This window comes from Loxodonta africana, chromosome 19 (genome assembly GCF_030014295.1).
Source record: "Loxodonta africana isolate mLoxAfr1 chromosome 19, mLoxAfr1.hap2, whole genome shotgun sequence".
In the NCBI taxonomy this organism is placed as follows: Eukaryota; Metazoa; Chordata; class Mammalia; order Proboscidea; family Elephantidae; genus Loxodonta; species Loxodonta africana.
The window spans coordinates 41,845,601-41,862,532 of NC_087360.1; the positions used below are offsets into that span (position 1 = coordinate 41,845,601).

The window sequence follows — 16,932 nt, forward strand, 5'->3', positions numbered from 1 at the left end:
TCATTTTCGGACCTATATGTTGGAGCACCCTAGTTTTCAATCCTTAGATCCTGTCTTAGTTACCTAGTGCTGCTATAACAGAAATACCACAAGTGAATGGCTTTAAAAGAGAGAAATGTATTCTTTCACAGTCTAGGAGGCTAGAAGTCCAAATTCAGGGTTCCAGCTCCAGGAGAAGGCTTTCTCTCTCTGTCGGCTCCAGAGGAAGGTCCTTGTCATCAATCTTCCCCAGTCAAGGAGCTTCTCAGTGCAGGGACCCCAGATCCGAAGGACGTGCTCTTCTCCTGGCTGTCCTCAAGTCTCTCTCCTTGGTTCTCCTTTTATATATCAAAAGAGATTGGTTTAAAACACAATCAAATCTTTTAGATTGAGTCCTGCCTCATTAACATATCTGCCACTAATCCCATCTCATCAACATCACAGAGATAGGATTTACAACACATAGGAAAATCACATCAGCTGACAAAATGGTGGACAATCACACAACACTGGGAATCATGGCCTAGCCAAATTGATACACATATTTTTGAGGAACACAACGTGATCCACGACAGGCTCCTTCTCTTTCTTTACATTCCTCCCTAAATGATCTCAACTAGTTCCATGGCCTCAAATACCATATATAGCTGGTGATCATTTTTTTCTTATTTTCTGTGAAAATACAAGAAAATATACACCACTTCAATAATACCTACATGTACAGTTCACTGACATTGGTTACATTCTTCAAGTTGTCCCACCTTTCTAGACAGCCTTTTTCACCATCATTAACACAAACTCACTGACCCCTAAGCTTCTCATCTATCCTTTTGAGTTGCTATTGTCAATTTGATCACATAAAGATAATTCTTTAAAAGAGTATAATACTTAATGCAGATATTCTTGTCAAATTAAGCTAAACTAGTATCTGGACCAAAGATTACTTCAGGGTGTAGTTTTAGTTCAAGGTTTAAAGATTCCTCAGGTAATAGTTTTTTGGGGGCAGTCATCCAGCCTCGATAGCTCCAAGATGTCCAGATTCCATGAGAATTTTAAATTCTGTTCTGCATTTCTCCCTTTTGATCAGAATTTTTCTATAGACCTTTGATCTAAATGTTCAGTAATGGTAGCCAGACACCATCCGGTTCTTCTGATCTCATGGCAAAAAAGACAGTTGTTCATGGAGGTGATTCGATACATATTCCATTTCCTCCACCAATTCCTGGCTCTCCTTCTTCCTCTGCCAGTGAATAGACACGAATTATTGTACTTTGGATGCCCATTCACGAGCTTTCAAGACCCCAAGCACACTACACAATTAACTAGGAGGTAGAACTGAAACTCCAAAATCAATATTAGGCCAACTGATTAGAATGTCTATATCTGGTGATTATTAAATGTCTCTCTCTCTCAGACCTCTCCCAAGATCCAGACTCACACAGCAAGTTGCCCTACTCCACATCTCCTCTAGGATGCCTAAACAAACAAACAAACAAAAAAAACCAAACCCATGCTGGCAAGTCGATGCCAACTCATAGTAACCCTAAAACTCTGTATGGCCAAAACAGAACTACTCATTCACTTGTTTTCACCCCATATCTGCCCTCTCACAAGTAAATACCACCACCCATCTAGTTGCTCAGCTTGAAAAAAGAGAACTGTTTAAAACCCTCCAATGTCTGCTCAATTAAATAGCATAAACTCAAAGATCCATTACCATGTCCTTAGAAGGTTCTACATAATCTGAACTCTGCCGACCTCTCTGAGATATCGCAAACCAATACCTTTTCCCATTCACACTATTCCAGCCCCATTTGTCTTTATGTCCCTGTCTTTGACCATTTATACTTCCTGGTCTTTTTGTTTAGAAAGCTTTTCCTTCAAGCAACCATAGTGGGAATGTTGGCATTCGTTAGGTATATGTTTTCCACTTACATGTTCTTGATATGCTACCAGTTTTTCATCAGTCAGATCATTCAGGTTTCAACTTAAGTTTCACCACTTCAGGAAGGCCTTCTCTGACCACCCTAGCTAAAACCTAACTCTATAGACCCTAAACACAACTATCATCTTATCCTTTTTTATTATCTTCTTCATATCATTTATTAGATGCAAAAGTATCTTCTTTAATCATTTACATATTTATTGGTTATGTCCACTATACCTTGCCTTGAATATAAAGAACCTTATAAGGACATGGCAGGGTTTGAGTATGTCTTGTTTTTTGCTATATCTCTACAACTAGAATAGTTCTTGGTACATGGTAGACATTTAATAAATATTTGTTGACTAATAGACTGACAGACAAGGCTACACGAGTCCTCAGGACTGAGGTAGAGAAGGAGACACTTTAAAGCTAGTGATTTTATGTTTACTGTTCCCTCATTGTAGTATGTGACTCGTGGTTTAGCATAGTAGAGCTCTGACATAATCTGATACTGAGGTTTACATTCTTAACCTATGAAATTAGAAGATCTTCAGAAATGTTTCAGGTGAAAGCTGGATTTACCAGTTGTTAGGATATGGGTTGTCCACATGACTTCTTAGGCCTGCTGGCTGGTTGCCCAGGACTTGAAGGCTTTCGTTACTTATATTGACAACTCACTCTGGAAAAGCTCTGACACATAACAAAAATATTTAAACTGTCTCACACATGAGCTCACATGTATCATGTTCCTCCATATATAACTTTAAAGTTTGGGGAGGAGAATCCGGCCCAGCCTAATAGGAAGGTGTGTGAGTGGGTGGTGAGGAGAGGAAAGATGCCATTAGGGAAGACTCCTTTGAGCTGAGTTAGTCCATAAAGGGAGATTGCAGTGTGTGGTGTGTGGGTGGAAAGGCATTCCAGGCAGACAGAACTCTCTGTGCAAAGGCACGGAGGTGCATGGGAACTTCTTGAGGACACAGCATCAGGCTGGAGCAGTAAGCAGGGGTCAGCTCATTGTGTCAAGCCCAAACCAGAATAAATAGTCTTCTGTGATATATAAAAAAAAGAAGCCATCACAGATGTGACAGGAATATGGAAAACACCTATTATTACTAAGTTGCAAGGAACTAGAGGCATACATGTTTTCTAAAATTTCAATCATAATTATTTCCCAGTTGGGGGAAAATGACTATCAGATTTTTTCCCTCTCAAGTTCTTTTAGAGTTCTTAAATTTATCTTACAGCACTTAGAAATATCCTATCTAAAGAAGTAAAAGGTAGACAAAACATCAGGCAGTTTGTATTATTAGACTGTAGACTTTTATTAGAACAAGCATTTCTCACAGCTGTAAGCAAAACACCAGAATTCATCAAGCCAGCTCACATCTTTTCTCTCCCACAAAACCCCAAAAATGAAACCCGTTGCTGTCGAGTTGATTCCGATTCACAGCAACCCCATGTGTTACAGAGTAGAACTGCTCCATTGGGCTTTTTTGCCTGTAATCTTTAAGGAAGCAGATTGTTAAGCCTTTCTTCCATGGTACTGCTGGTTGAATTTGAACCACCAACCCTACAAGAGGGTGAGAAGGGAGAGGAAGCTGTGTACCCATGTCTAGGTTCAGTAGAGCAGTGTCTCAGTGAGTGATGTACCGAGGTTATAAGTGTCTACAGATTTTAAGGCACAAGAGGGCAAGTGTGCATGTAAGGTGGATCAGAGCATAGTAAATAATTCTCAACATCACCCCCAGCCTGCCCAACAACCTCCCAGCTTAATTCCTTAGCTTCAATGGCAGGCGCCCAGAGTTCAAGAAGGTGAATATAGCATATCTATTATCTTTATTTCAACCCCAAACGATCCAAAAAATTTCAGTTCTACTTCCATCAAAACTTATCAGAAAATAAATTGACATTTAATCAACTTGCCATTGTACTTCATGTAAATTATACCTCAATAAACCAGATTTTTAAAAATGCCTTTGTACTTTGCGTACTTCAAAAAGTCATTGATATGAATCACAAAAGAATTACCCAACTTGTTGAATGCATTTTTGCTGTACTTTTAAGGCCCGACACGTGGGGAGAAATTATTTTTTCACACCAATTGGACAGGAAACTCCCGTGCCCCCGAGCCCACAGTACCCATCAGGGTTCTTGCTCAGGTACTGCTGGTGGTAGTCTTCCGCGTAGTAGAAGGTCTGCCTGTCTCGGATGTCGGTGGTGATGGTGCCGTAACCACTCTGGGAGAGAACCTGTGCAGAGAGAGGAGCCATTAGGGCCTAAGTGCTAAACAGTGATCATCAGGACTAGCAGCTACTGGTGGGTGGTAATGGGGGTGGGGTTTTCAGTGAAGCAGACACAGGTGGTTTAGGTGGGTAGTTCAGGACTGCACTCTGCCAATTGCCAGCTGTGTAGTTCTGGGCAAGCCGCTTACCTCCCTGTGCTTCAGTTTACTGGGATTTGCCATCAGGATTTGTGACGCTATAACTTATGCTCTACCCACTACACCGATGCTGCCTCATTTGCATGTTTGGACCCTGTCAGTCTGTTTGAAACCAGTTCCCATGGTCTCCCAGAGGAAACAGCAGATACGTGTGGCTCCCTGGCTGCCCTTGAGGAAAGAACAAGCATCCTCAGAGGGGGCCCAAACAGGGCTGCAGTGGAAGGAAATGGAATGGCACTATGGGCCAGGGACCAGGCAAGAAGGGCTGCCGCCCAGCCCAGCTCTGCTGCCCTCTGCCTGCCAGCCCAGGAAGAGACCCTGGTCCACTCACAGGTCAGCACTCCCAGAGCTGGATAGAGGACTCCCACAATCACTATGGTTCTGGGGAGCAGGAACCTGGGTAGGACCTCCTGAAGAGAAGAGGTCGTTTGGGGATTGTGCATGGCCACTGAAGGTCGGGAAGAATGGGGAATCAGGTCATGGGAGGACATGCCCTGAGGGCCTTTGTCAGCTCATCATCACCCTCTCTGACCTAGTTTAAGTCCTGATGGTCTGGTGGCATCTGCTGCAAGGGAAAGAAACAGAACACAAAACACAAGTGGGGGAGGAGAGCAGAGCTATTTGGGGCAGGAGACAGACTAAGAAATAGAAGTTGTTCCCCCTATGGATTTTAGCCTGTTTCTCTTCTGTTTTGGATTTCTGCTGTGCCCTCATTTTTAAGACAGGCCGCTTGGAGTATTTGGGCACAAGGCGGCAGAGACTTTACCCCAGTTTCATGGATTCCGTTTGGTACAGAAGTGCAAGGCAGAGCCCTGGATTTGGGTTTTCATAAGGGAATTGACCAGGCTGTGACTGTTGGTCCTTGAGATAAAGTTCTCAAATCTGCCAAGTATGTTGAATCTAATACTAATATAATATGCAGCATTTTTCCACTGGTTCAGTTTTTCCTCAGGACTTTTCCCTTTTTTCTGAATCTCCATTCATCCCTCTAAGACAAAATGAGGCAGATTGATGATCCTAAAGCCAAGCAGGCCTGGGATGGTAAGGAAAAGGACTCAGGCCAATGAGTGTGGATTGGGATCAAACAGCTCAGAAACAGCCACTGTTCTTACAGGAGTTAGAAATGAGGACGAGGAGCCATTCTAACTTCAATCTTGATTTTTTTCTAGTAAACTAGCAATTATTAAGGCTTACTGTATACCACACCGTTGCTAAGACTTCACAAGTGTTCATTTTAGCCTCACAATAAGCATACGAAGGAAGTACTTTTATTATCACCCACAGTTAAGGGTATATATTAGGTATTGTTCCTTGATCCCTGAGATTCTAAGCTTCCTTTAGTATTGCATAGGCTGAGCGCTTAGAAACTACATTTACCAGGTTCTGTTGCCAGTAACATTCCAGTTCAGATTCCACCAGTGAGAGAAACTCACGTGAAATTTGGAGGGCTAAATAAAAGGAGAGGAGCCCTGGTGGCACAGTGGTTAAGCGTTTGGCTACTAACTGAAAGGTCAGCGGTTCGAACCCACCAGCTGCTCTATGGGAGAAAGATGTGGCAGTCTGCTTTTGTAAAGATTACAGCCTTAGAAACGCTAGGGGGCAGTTCTACCCTGTGCTATAGAGTCACTATGAATCAGAATCGACTCAGTGGCAGTAAGTTTTTTTCTTTTTTTTAAATGAAAGGAGACATTATTACTCTCTAGTCACAGCTGTGAGAATGGGCATGCATATCTGCAGATAGCAGACCGAGGCTTTGCCATACTCCTAACCATCATTCACTCTGGGGATAGGGGCAATGGAAATCATCACCAATGATTTCTGGCAACTTCTGTGACCTCTGATATCCTGATAGCTCTAGTGGTGATTTTCCCTGATTTTCATTTCCTCCAACAGCCTTTCTAGTGATTCTGTAAACACTGAATTCCTTATGTTAAATCCATCCTGCTTGAAATATCTAGAATACTTTCTGTTTTCCTGACTGAATCCTGGCTAACAGCATTTGGTACCAGAATTGTTTTCAGGAAACAGAACCTAAAAGATGAGAATCTAGAATTGGTTAGCTAACATCATTAGATTTAAAGTAAAGAATAGCCTCCTCATTGCCAGTGGAAAACGGACTAGTGCCATGTTGTGTACTGGCAAAACATTCACTTAAATTAGTATTAGCATTTGCCTGTGAAGAAGTGCCTGTTGAAGGAAGGCTTTGGGAAACCAGTGGCAGTAGTAATGGAATATTTTGGTGAACATTCAAAGTCAAGGTCTGTGGGGTGTGCTAGCCATTTCAGGAAGCACTAGAAAACTTATAGAAAGAAAATCACAAGTCCAGGACTTATTATGGGTCCAAGGCAAGGCCAGAGCACCAGAGAGTTTGTAGGAAAGATTTGAAATAATCTCTCATCTTTTGTTGCTATATCCAAATACCAGATGAAAAGTTTGACCCTGAGGCTTCCAGATTTACAATACAGTGGAGTTCACAACCTCAATAGATCTAAAGCCCAGAAACAATGTACACACCTAAAGCCCAGAAATAATCTCCCTTGAGCACTCATCCGCTCACATTGTTTCAAACACTGCCTATATGAGAATCTCGCCTCCAGTTCTTGCCGGAGATGCTCTCCCCTGACACAACCTCCTGTCTACACGACTCTTTCATATTTTGGCCTCAAACATTTCCCCACTATGGCCAAAACAGTCAGAGCTTCCACTCCCTTCTCTGTATCCTTCATCCCTCACATCAGGCCCACACTTCCCAAATCTACCCCCATCTCTCTGCTGACTCTCCTGGCCTGGCTCTGTTCTCTTTGTGCGTGAACAGCACCATAGCAACCTCCTCACAATCTGCCTGCCTGTCTTCACTCCTTCACAAATTTTGGTTACCCCTGTATGAACAAGAATGACCTGCCCCAGCCTAGGAGTTTACAACCATGGTCTCTGAGAAACTGCTCTAAAAATGGCATGCAGCCAAAGGAGATCCTACCAGCAGCAAGGACAGCAAGATTTACTAATCAAGCTCCTCTTCCCTCTCCCCCTGGTTAATGCCTCACAGAGCTGTCATCCCGTACCACCGCCTACAATCGCCACAGTCCCAGAGTGAGGTGCAATGCCAAGTCTTGGGGGAGCAGTAGGAACGGAGGTTGACAAGTGGGGGCCCCGTAAATACTAGTCCTTTGCCACGAGATGGCGGAGACTTGACTTTTATTTGAGAAACACCCCCCCTCCCGCCCCCAGAAAAAAAGTTGCTGTGGATTCTGACTCATAGCAACCCTATAGGTCACAGTAGAGTTGCCCCGTAGGGTTTCCAAGGAGCGGCTGGTGGATTCAAACCGCTGACCTTTTGGTTAGCAGCCATATCTCTTAACCACTGCGCCACCTGAGAGGAGGAGGGGAAAAAAAAAACACCCAGAAATAAACAGTGATGAAAACCCACACAAGATGGAGCTACAAGCTGCTTTTCTGTACCTCACATTAAGCTTGGACATCCTGGACAGGTCTTGCTAGGGTGGCCCATAAAAGCTGGGCTACCAGGGCCTTTGGTTAACATGGTCCCCTCGGCACTCAGTAAATCACGCCTCCTGGCTGGGGCTGTCACTAAGCTCAAGCCTTGGCTAGCCTCTCCCCTCCCCTCTGCATTAAAGCTGGGGGGAAAATAGGGCAAAAATGAAGGAAAGAAACTGGATGCAAAAGAAGAGGAAATAGGAAAAAGAAAAATAATTATCTGGTCAGCTTTCTTTTCCCTTCACATCCCCCACAATCCCTATCCTTTGCTTTCTCATTTGCATTTTCACAATATCAAGTAGCCCCCCTCAGAGGCCTCCCAGGCCCTGTGTCTTTCCTCCATAGGGTCTTGCCAGATGCACACAGACTGGACTGTAGTGATTTGCTCCTCTTCACTTTTTTTTTTAAAGATCGTGTCTCATGGCTTTCAGTTTTGCAGCTGTCATTTTTAATCACTCTTTCATTCTATCCCTTTTGCTGTGATCCTGTTATATGCTTGGCAGAAGCTACAGGGTTAAATAGAACGTGATACCTCCCCTCCAGGGACCTGCAGGCTTGTTAATCTTCCAAAATTGTAGGTGGTCTGATTATTCCCCACAGAATCTAGGAGAGTATATGTTAGTAATACACCTCCCTAAGCCAAGGAGAGGAAAACCTCTCCCTGGTTCCTGAGTAGACTATGAAAGGCCCTTCCTGGTTAGGCTCCACTCCACCTCCTCAGCCTCATCTCTTCACTTTTCTCTCTTTCCTTTCCTTTCCCTTCTGTGTACTATTGCTGGATTCATGTTGAACTTTACCTGTTTCCCTGAATGTTCCACTCCCTTCCACATGACCCCCTTGGAATGTCCTTTCCTGTCTTCCTTGTTGCATGAATTCTGACCTCATCTCTCAGGACGCAGATCAAATACCAGTATGTCTATAAAACTTTTCCTGATTCTCTAAGGTAGAAATTACTCGATCTCCTATGCTCCCAGAATATTAAAACTTTTCCTGATTCTCTAAGGTAGAAATTACTCAATCTCCTATGCTCCCAGAATATTACGATGGCTTTATTATAGCACTTATGACATTGCATTGTAATTACCCGCTTTTTCACTAAGTCCCCACTCCACTCCACTCTGACTATATACATACTAGACCATGTGCTCCTTGAGAGTGTAGACTGCCTTGTCTAGGCCTCATCTCAGTGTTTAATATACATGAAATGAATGAATGAATAAAAAATGAACAATTGATTCTTAGGGATTTGTTGGAGATTCTCTCCACCTTTCAGGTTTCTATCTGGTTTTAATAAGAATCAAACCCTGTGTCTGCTTAAAGACAAAGCACTTCCTTTAGGACCTGGGAAGGAACAGAGAGAGGGAGCTAGGGGACCCGGAAGCTCAGGCCCTCACTGTCCTTGTCACAGATCCCTGGCCAAATTTGTGGATGGGCTTCCTGGATGGGCTTACTGTTAGGTTGTGGCATTTGTTTGGTCCTACACAGGTAGGACCAAACATCTTCCACAGAAGGATGGTCTCAGCATCAGCCACAGCTCCTGAAAAATCCAGTTTTCTGTTCTGGGGGTAAGTGAGAGTAGGTGGAGGAGGAAAGGAAGTGGGAGATGAAGACTATTATCTCTGGGTTCCAGATGGTCCCTCTGGGCTGCTCCAAAGTCCACTGGTTAATTCAGCCCGGTGCCCAAGAGCTGCAATTGCTGAGGGAGTGGGGTGGGGGGTGGGGCACCAGGTCTTCTGATGTTTCTCACTGCAGCATCAGCTACACCAGGGTGTCCAAATCACTTTTCAGGTGGGCCATAAATTTGTTACCAATAATGGTTAAAGTAATTTACTTTTCCTTAATAAATTAGAGCAGATTGCAGGTTACCATGATCATCGCATCATTCTCTCTCACTTGCCTACAGAAAAGCAAGTGGTTGGGGATGGCATATCATCAGCAGCATGCCCTGCCTGCCCCACAGTCCATGATGATAGACCATTAATGATCAAAGAAGTAATGAGTCACATTGATAGTGAGTGCAGCCAGCAGCTGCTCGGCCATTATCCAGCAAAATCTGTCCCTCCCTGTCCACTGTCCTCAAAGACCCTGAAAGCTGTGTGGCTTAGTTCCTGTCTTAAACCACTCAAATTCAGTTTACCAGCCTCAGAAGTGTAAGATCTCCACACAGGGTGGGACTTATCTGCCATTTTCTGTACACACTAAGGGAAAAAAAAAATGCAATTTGTCTTACTGCACCTGCACACCATGAAAACCTATGTAGTTCATGATGCTTATATGAACTTCCTTGTGAAGGACGGCTGTGGGAGGGCTCTCAGCCCATGGAAGGCCTCAGCCACCTGAGGCCCCAACAGGTGTTTCCAGTCCTAGCCACTCTAGCTGAACACTACAGGCATACAAGGAAGTAGCCAGGCCATTCCCTTACAGATACTCTGCCAGCTGGAGCCCAGGGAGCCAAATCCATCCTTCAAGGGCTGCCAGTCAGAAGCTTGTCTTTTAATAACATTAATGAACATGTGATCTTCTTTCTGCTTACAAAAACCTGCTAATCAGCTTATTATTAGCATTGCTGAGATTCTTCGAGAGCCCAGCCATACTCAGAATAGTGCATGGAAATGACACACTTTTGCACCACTCTGGGAATGTGCAGTCTGAAGACACATAGCAATGCAGGTTACAGTGGACTATCCAGTGTGTAAGTTTAAAAATCCATCGAGAGAGGCCAGCATTAATCCCAAGCACTTGCATTTTTCCAGATACGCAGTGCTTCCAAATGCTCTCTATTTCATGTTATCCTTCCACTGACTCTAAGAGATGGATATTGTTATTCTTATTTCTCAGCTGAGGACAATGAAATCTAGAGAGGGAGGAGGCTTGTCCAAAGCCACTCACTAGTACCAGGTAGAGCTAGGACTAAACCCCCCAACTCCTATTTCCATTACTAGTCTAAGGCCAGTGCCCCAGATGGTCAGATAAAAATACTACCTTTCCCTACAGGAAGGACAGTTTATTATTAAAACTATCCAAAAGTGTTCTAAAAATTAATTATACTGGAATCATGAATGTCTCCCACCCTGCTCACATTCCTGGAACTCAAAACATGTGGTGTATATCTCACAGGTCATCTCATTGATTTTTAGTTGTCAAATGATACATCCTTCTCCATGACAAGCACTCCCTACAACAGTTACTTAGACATCTCCTGGCCTGTTAGAATGTTAAGTTCCTCCAAAGAATTGTAAAAAGAGTACGATAGTGAAAAAACTCACTCCAAACTTGTGTTATCAGTGATTCCTTCTGTTGTCCCACCTCAACTAATCCCATTATCAATAATTCCATTATAAAGATGGAACACTAATGCAGAGAGCTTGTCTAAGATCACCTAATTAAGTGAGAGCTGGAATTGCCTGCCTTGCATTCACTTAGACAGATAAATGCCCTCCAAATACTAAATTCTACAAACCAATATCCTGTATCACCTGGTTCCAAGGTTTCAAGAGATGACAGAGGACATATTCAATGTGTCAGGAAAGCAGAGTTTGTTCCGTCTCTATTGTCTAATAGATGTTAGAGGAGGTGTTTACTGGGCCCCTCCCATGTGGCAGAAGTGAGTTGAAGGTACTATTTCTTGCATTGTCTTGTTTCATCATGCCAGCAATACTGCCAAGGGGTGGAGGCAGCAGTGGGGATTCCAAAATATACACTGTCCCTCAACTTTGGGACTGTGGGGTAAGAGTGCATGGAGTTTAGTCTATACTGTCCTGCAGTGTGTCAGAGTTAAAACTGGTCGATATGAATACACCTAGAACCTTGTATTGGAATTCTTCAGAGCAGGAAGGGAATAGAGGGTTGAATCTAGAGACACTGACCCAAGCCAGCACTCAAGGGTCCAGTAAGGTTTCTAGGCTCATATCCAAAGGTAGGTGAAGGGATGTACACATGTATGTGGAAGCAAGGAGCATGTGTGTGTACACTTGCATGTGACTGTGTAATCAAGCAGACTTACCTGTGTACGTATACAAATGCATGTACATGAGGATGCTGTGTAATATATCCCTACCTTGGATGGGTTGACCTATAGATACCTTTCACTTTTGAGAAAACAAAAAAAAACTTCTTTTTGAGGGGGAGGTCATGGATTCCCTTCAGAATCTGATGAACACTATGGATACTTTTCCCATATAAATTCACAATAAAATATTTTCTTATAATTTCAAAGGATTCTATGACCCTCTTGTTCAACTATGCACCCCAGGATCAGAGCCTTTGCCAAGTCCAGAGTCATCATGGGCACTGCTCCCTCCCCAGCATTTACCATTCAGAGTTCTGGAAACATGCAGTCACATTCAGCTGGCAATGAACATATTCAAGACAGATGACCCTAATTTTGATCACAGTTTGAAGGCCCCTGTAGCAATGAGAAATGCCTGTGCTTGCTACAGAGGAAGTTACCAGGAAATGAAGATGGTAGCTGCAGTTCATACCTCATCAGACTCAGACTCATATTTTTTAAAGCCTTAATATATCTGATCCAAGCAAATCTCATTTCCTGCACCCACCAAAAGGATTTAGCCTTATCTTAAATATTGGGTTTTTTTTTTCATAATTGTTTGTAAAATGTATATATGTGTTTCACTTTATTTTAGGATCCTTTCTTTTTTTTTTTTTTTTTTTAATTTGAATGATATAAAATTAGTTTCCTAGAACTGAAATCCAATTTACAATACTGAGCCCATAGGAAATTGGGGGCTGACTCGGAACTGCTGTCTCCAACCAGGTGTTCTTTACAGGAAGGGGCTTTGGGGTAGGACGAAGGACACCTGGATTCTATTCCTCACTCTGCCCTCTAGTAGGTGCAGGGAACTTGTACCAGGCATATCAGCTCCTCAGTTCCTTCTGAACTGAGAGACCCCTTCAGTTCTTTCAGCTGTTGTTGTTGGTGTTGTTAGGTGCTGCTGAGTCAGTTCCGACTCATGGCGACCCTATGCACAAGAGAATGAAACACTGCCTGGTCCTGCGCCATCCTCACAATTGTTGCTATGCTTGAGCCCATTGTGGCAGCCACTGTGTCAGTCCTTCTCATTGAGAGTCTTCCTCTTTTTTGCTGACCCTCTACTTTACCAAGGATGATGTCCTTCTCCAGGGACTGATCCCTCTTGACAACATGTCCAAAGTATGTCAGACATAGTCTCACCATCTTTGCTTCTAAGAAGCATTCTGGTTGTACTTCTTCCAAGACAGATTTGCTCGTTCAACTTAATTCCATCTAATTCTGTGCTCTGCTGCCATCCTACGTACACACACACACCCTGAGCTGACTTAATAAGGCTCAGCCAATGCCAGTGCCCAAGTCAGCAGTTTTATTCCATAGGCAGCTCTGGCTGACCAGATTGCCATCAATCAAAAATTCTAGGAAAGGATATAAAATGACTGGCATCACTTTTAAATAAAACCACTAGAAATAAAAACACCATCTATTCCAAGCTGAGCCAGGCTCATGTATTTCTGGTTCAGCATGGCACAGAGCAAAGCACCCACAAAACTGCCAGTGTGCAGGTCTGGTCAGCAGGTTACCCCTGCCCATAGTACTTCAGCCATAGGGTGGGGCAGGGATAGGTACCACCAGAGAAAACTCTATCTAGGCTCTGAAATAATAGAATTACCCCTGTGAGTCACTCAATTACTGTTGGCACATGCAAGGAGAACAAATTGGAGCAAAGGCTCACTCAAACAACAATATGACATTGACAAGGAGAGTGGTGCTAAAAGGGGCCTTTATAAGGCCCAATGAGAGCCGCTGCAACCTTTCACAGTTTTGTGGAACTGATAGGAAGGAAAGTAGAAAAACAGATGACATAATTAGATCTAATTTGATCCATTAAGGAAAAAAAAAAAAAAAAAAAACCCTGCTTATGCAGATGGATGGATGGCCTCTAAAAAAAAAAAACCAAACCCATTGCTGTCGAGTCGATTCCAACTCATAGCGACCCTATAGGATGGCCTCTAGGTGGAACAATTTGGCTTCTTATAACAGATACAGTCTTCTTGTGCTCTGTCCTTCCCCAGACTCTACAGTTCTGTCAAACAGTTAATGGCTTTCATTATGTATTCTTCTGTGTTGCCCTCACCCTTGAGGTAATCACAAGTGTCTTTTGACCATCAAAGGATATTTTTTTGGTTTCAATGCAAAGTGATTGAGCTACAAGCTGACTTTTGTCTCCACAGAGAAGAAGGAGGAGGGAAGAGTTCAGTTTGCTCACTAGACCAATAAGAATCCAAAACTCTCCTGTTGCTACTCAAAGTGTGGACAGGCAGCCAGCGGCCCCCTTCCCAGGCCTAGTGAATCAGAACCTGCATTTTAAAATCATCTCCAGGTGATTCATACACACATACAGAATTTGAGAAGCTGTGTTCTACAGGACAAATGTGGTAGACTGCATTACTTATCACCAAAATCCCTTCCCTTCCCTTGTGAAGCCACGTTACCCCTGTGAGAAAAAGTGACACATGTCATTTCTGAGCAAGAGCTTTAAAGAGCTAATATGAGTTTCACTACTTTTCCCCTTTGCCACAGTAACCACCAAGGCTCCAGTTGGTAGTTACTCCATCATCCTGGGCCCTGACAATCTGGGAGCATAACTTTTGAACAGAGCCCCCAAAATGAATATTTTATTTCCTCTATTTTATTTTTCTGTTTTTTCCTGACTTTGGGGTACCCTTTTATTAGATTTCCCTGGCTTTTCCTGGTTTGCAGGGTGATGCTGGAAAATGGTAGTAGACAGGCAGTTTACTGTAAGTGTAAGCCAGTCATGAGACATCCCTGCAAATATGCTTTTTAACTCTATAACTTTACTTAATTAACTAATTTCAACAGTCATTATGGGGCAGTCCTATGTGCCAAAGATTGTGCTAGGCATTAGGAATATAGAGATGACCTCAAGTAGCTCTCAGTAGAACAGGAAAATCATGACAGATATGCGTGCCATTACAATAGTGTGTGAAGGGCCTCAAATGTAGCAGGCACAGGGTGAGGCACTGGGTATGTTGGGCTGAAGAAGAAAAAGTTCCCTGCCTTCAAAGAGTTTATGGATAGAGGGGCAGTCAGGAGACCCAATGAGGATGTGATAGCCTAAGGGTGAAAGGTAATAGCTAAAACGGGAAAAACAGTACTGGCGGCAACTGAGGTCTTCGGAGCTTGATGGAACAGGGGCCCTTATTCAATTCAGTGACTACTTATCAAGCACCTACAGAGTGCTACACCCATATAACCAGGAGTAAGATGGTCTCTGTCCATAGGAGACCAGAATTCTACTAGAGGAGTTAGGGCATACATGAATGTTGTCTTAGTCATCTAGTGCTGCTATAACAGAAATACCACAAGTGGATGGCTTTAACAAAGAGAAATTTATTCTCACAGTCTAGTAGGTTACAAGTCCAAACTCAGGGTGTCAACTCCAGGGGATGGCTTTCTCTGTCAGCTCTGGAGGAAGATTCTTTGTCATCAATCTTCCTCTGGTCGAGGAGCTTCTCAGGCACAGGGACCCCAGGTCCAAAGGACGTGCTCTGCTCCCAGTGCTGCTTTCTTGGTGGTATGAGGTTCCCTGTCTCTCTGCTTGCTTCTCTCTTTTATATCTCAAGAGATTGCCTCAAGACACAATCCAATCTTTAGATTGAGTCCTGCCTCACTAACACAACGGCCACCCATCTTCCCTCATTAACATCATAGAGGCAGGATTTAAAACATAGGAAAATAACACAATACCAGGAATCATGGCCCAGCCAAATTGATACACACATTTTTGGGGGGACATAATTCAATCCATGACAAACATGAATATTCACAGTGCAAGCCAGAGGGAATGTGCTATTATGTTGAAGGTGCAAACAGAATCCTTTGAGGGCATGGAGGAAGAACGGGTACTGAGGCAAGTGGGCACTGAACTGCAAATTTGAAAATGGACGGTTGTGAGGGCAGTAAAGGGTCTATTCTAAACAGAGGAAATTATGTAATCAAAGGAATGAAGGAGGGAGGTAGATAATAAGGCATCTTTGAGGAGTGCTGAATTTGAGGACTGTTGGAAGTAAAATAATAGAAAAGAAACAATGTGAACACTAGCCAAAAGAAGGCTGGTAAAGCATACTACTTACTGACCTTGTGACCTGCTCTCCTAAAGATCGTAGCCTAGGAGACCCTAAGGAGCAGTTCTACTCTGTCCTATAAGGTCCAAAATGAGTTGGAATCACCTGAGCAGCCCACAACAATATACTAATAGCAAAGTATGCAGGCGATCCTTGGAAACTCTATGGGGCAGTTCTACTCTGTCCTATAGGGTCGCTATGAGTCGGAATCGACTCGATGGCAGTGGGTGGGTTAAGTCATGAATAGAGGCAGAATCATAGAGGATTCAGATATTGAAGGTAGCAGACAAGGGCTTTAGGATAACCATAATTAATATATTAAATAAAATAGAGGCAATATGGACAAAATGAATGAAGAGATATAGAGCTCCAAAAGAGAATTGTAAATTATAAAGAGACAACTGGATCTTGTAGGGCTGGAAAAATATACTACCTGAAATTAATAACCAGATGGGTGATTTCAGTAGCAAATGAGATAGCAGAATACAGAAATTAGTTAACTGGAAGGGATGGGGAAAGCAATGGTGAAATTGAGGATAAACCAGAAGGGTAGGCTGGGGCCAGGGCAAGGAGGACCTGGAATACAGGCTGAAAGAGACTCTGGGGCTAAACAGCAGGAAGAGATGAAAGGAGAGTTAGAGGGAGAGGCCTTTGGAGGCATCAGTTCTGGCCTTTTTCTGGGTTACCCATTTAAGGTAACCCAGCTACTCACTTTCTGTTTATCTCCTGCCTTGCATTCACAGTGACATGTAGGAGGACTTTCTGAGATTAAAGGAACCACTTGAACTTAGGCCAAGGTGGCAGATGCCTCTGTGCTTCACCTGCTTGCCTGCAGCGATGTTTTTAAGACTGACCTGAGTCAAGGCGAGGATACAAGAAAAGGAGGTGGCTGTTGTTTGTTTTCCATTTGCTTAGTTGTTATACTTCATCTCCTCACAGCCTACAAATTCCAAGC

The 16,932-nt window shown here is 43.3% G+C and overlaps 1 protein-coding gene across 18 annotated transcripts in view; it reads right to left on the bottom strand.

Annotated features, from left to right (window-relative positions):
- Nucleotides 1-2,838: 2,838 nt before the first annotated feature.
- Nucleotides 2,839-16,932, bottom strand: part of MSRA (methionine sulfoxide reductase A) — an 813,898-nt gene continuing 799,804 nt past the window's right edge. For 4 of the 18 annotated variants that reach the window (XM_064272627.1, XM_064272626.1, XM_064272634.1 and 1 more), the window contains one exon: nucleotides 2,843-4,155. In XM_064272627.1, coding sequence (XP_064128697.1) covers nucleotides 3,991-4,155 — 165 coding nt within the window. In that variant the 3' untranslated portion in view covers nucleotides 2,843-3,990. Of the gene's footprint in view, nucleotides 4,156-16,932 lie in introns of all 18 variants that reach the window. The other 14 variants (XM_064272622.1, XM_064272633.1, XM_064272632.1 and 11 more) reach the window with 9 other exon arrangements.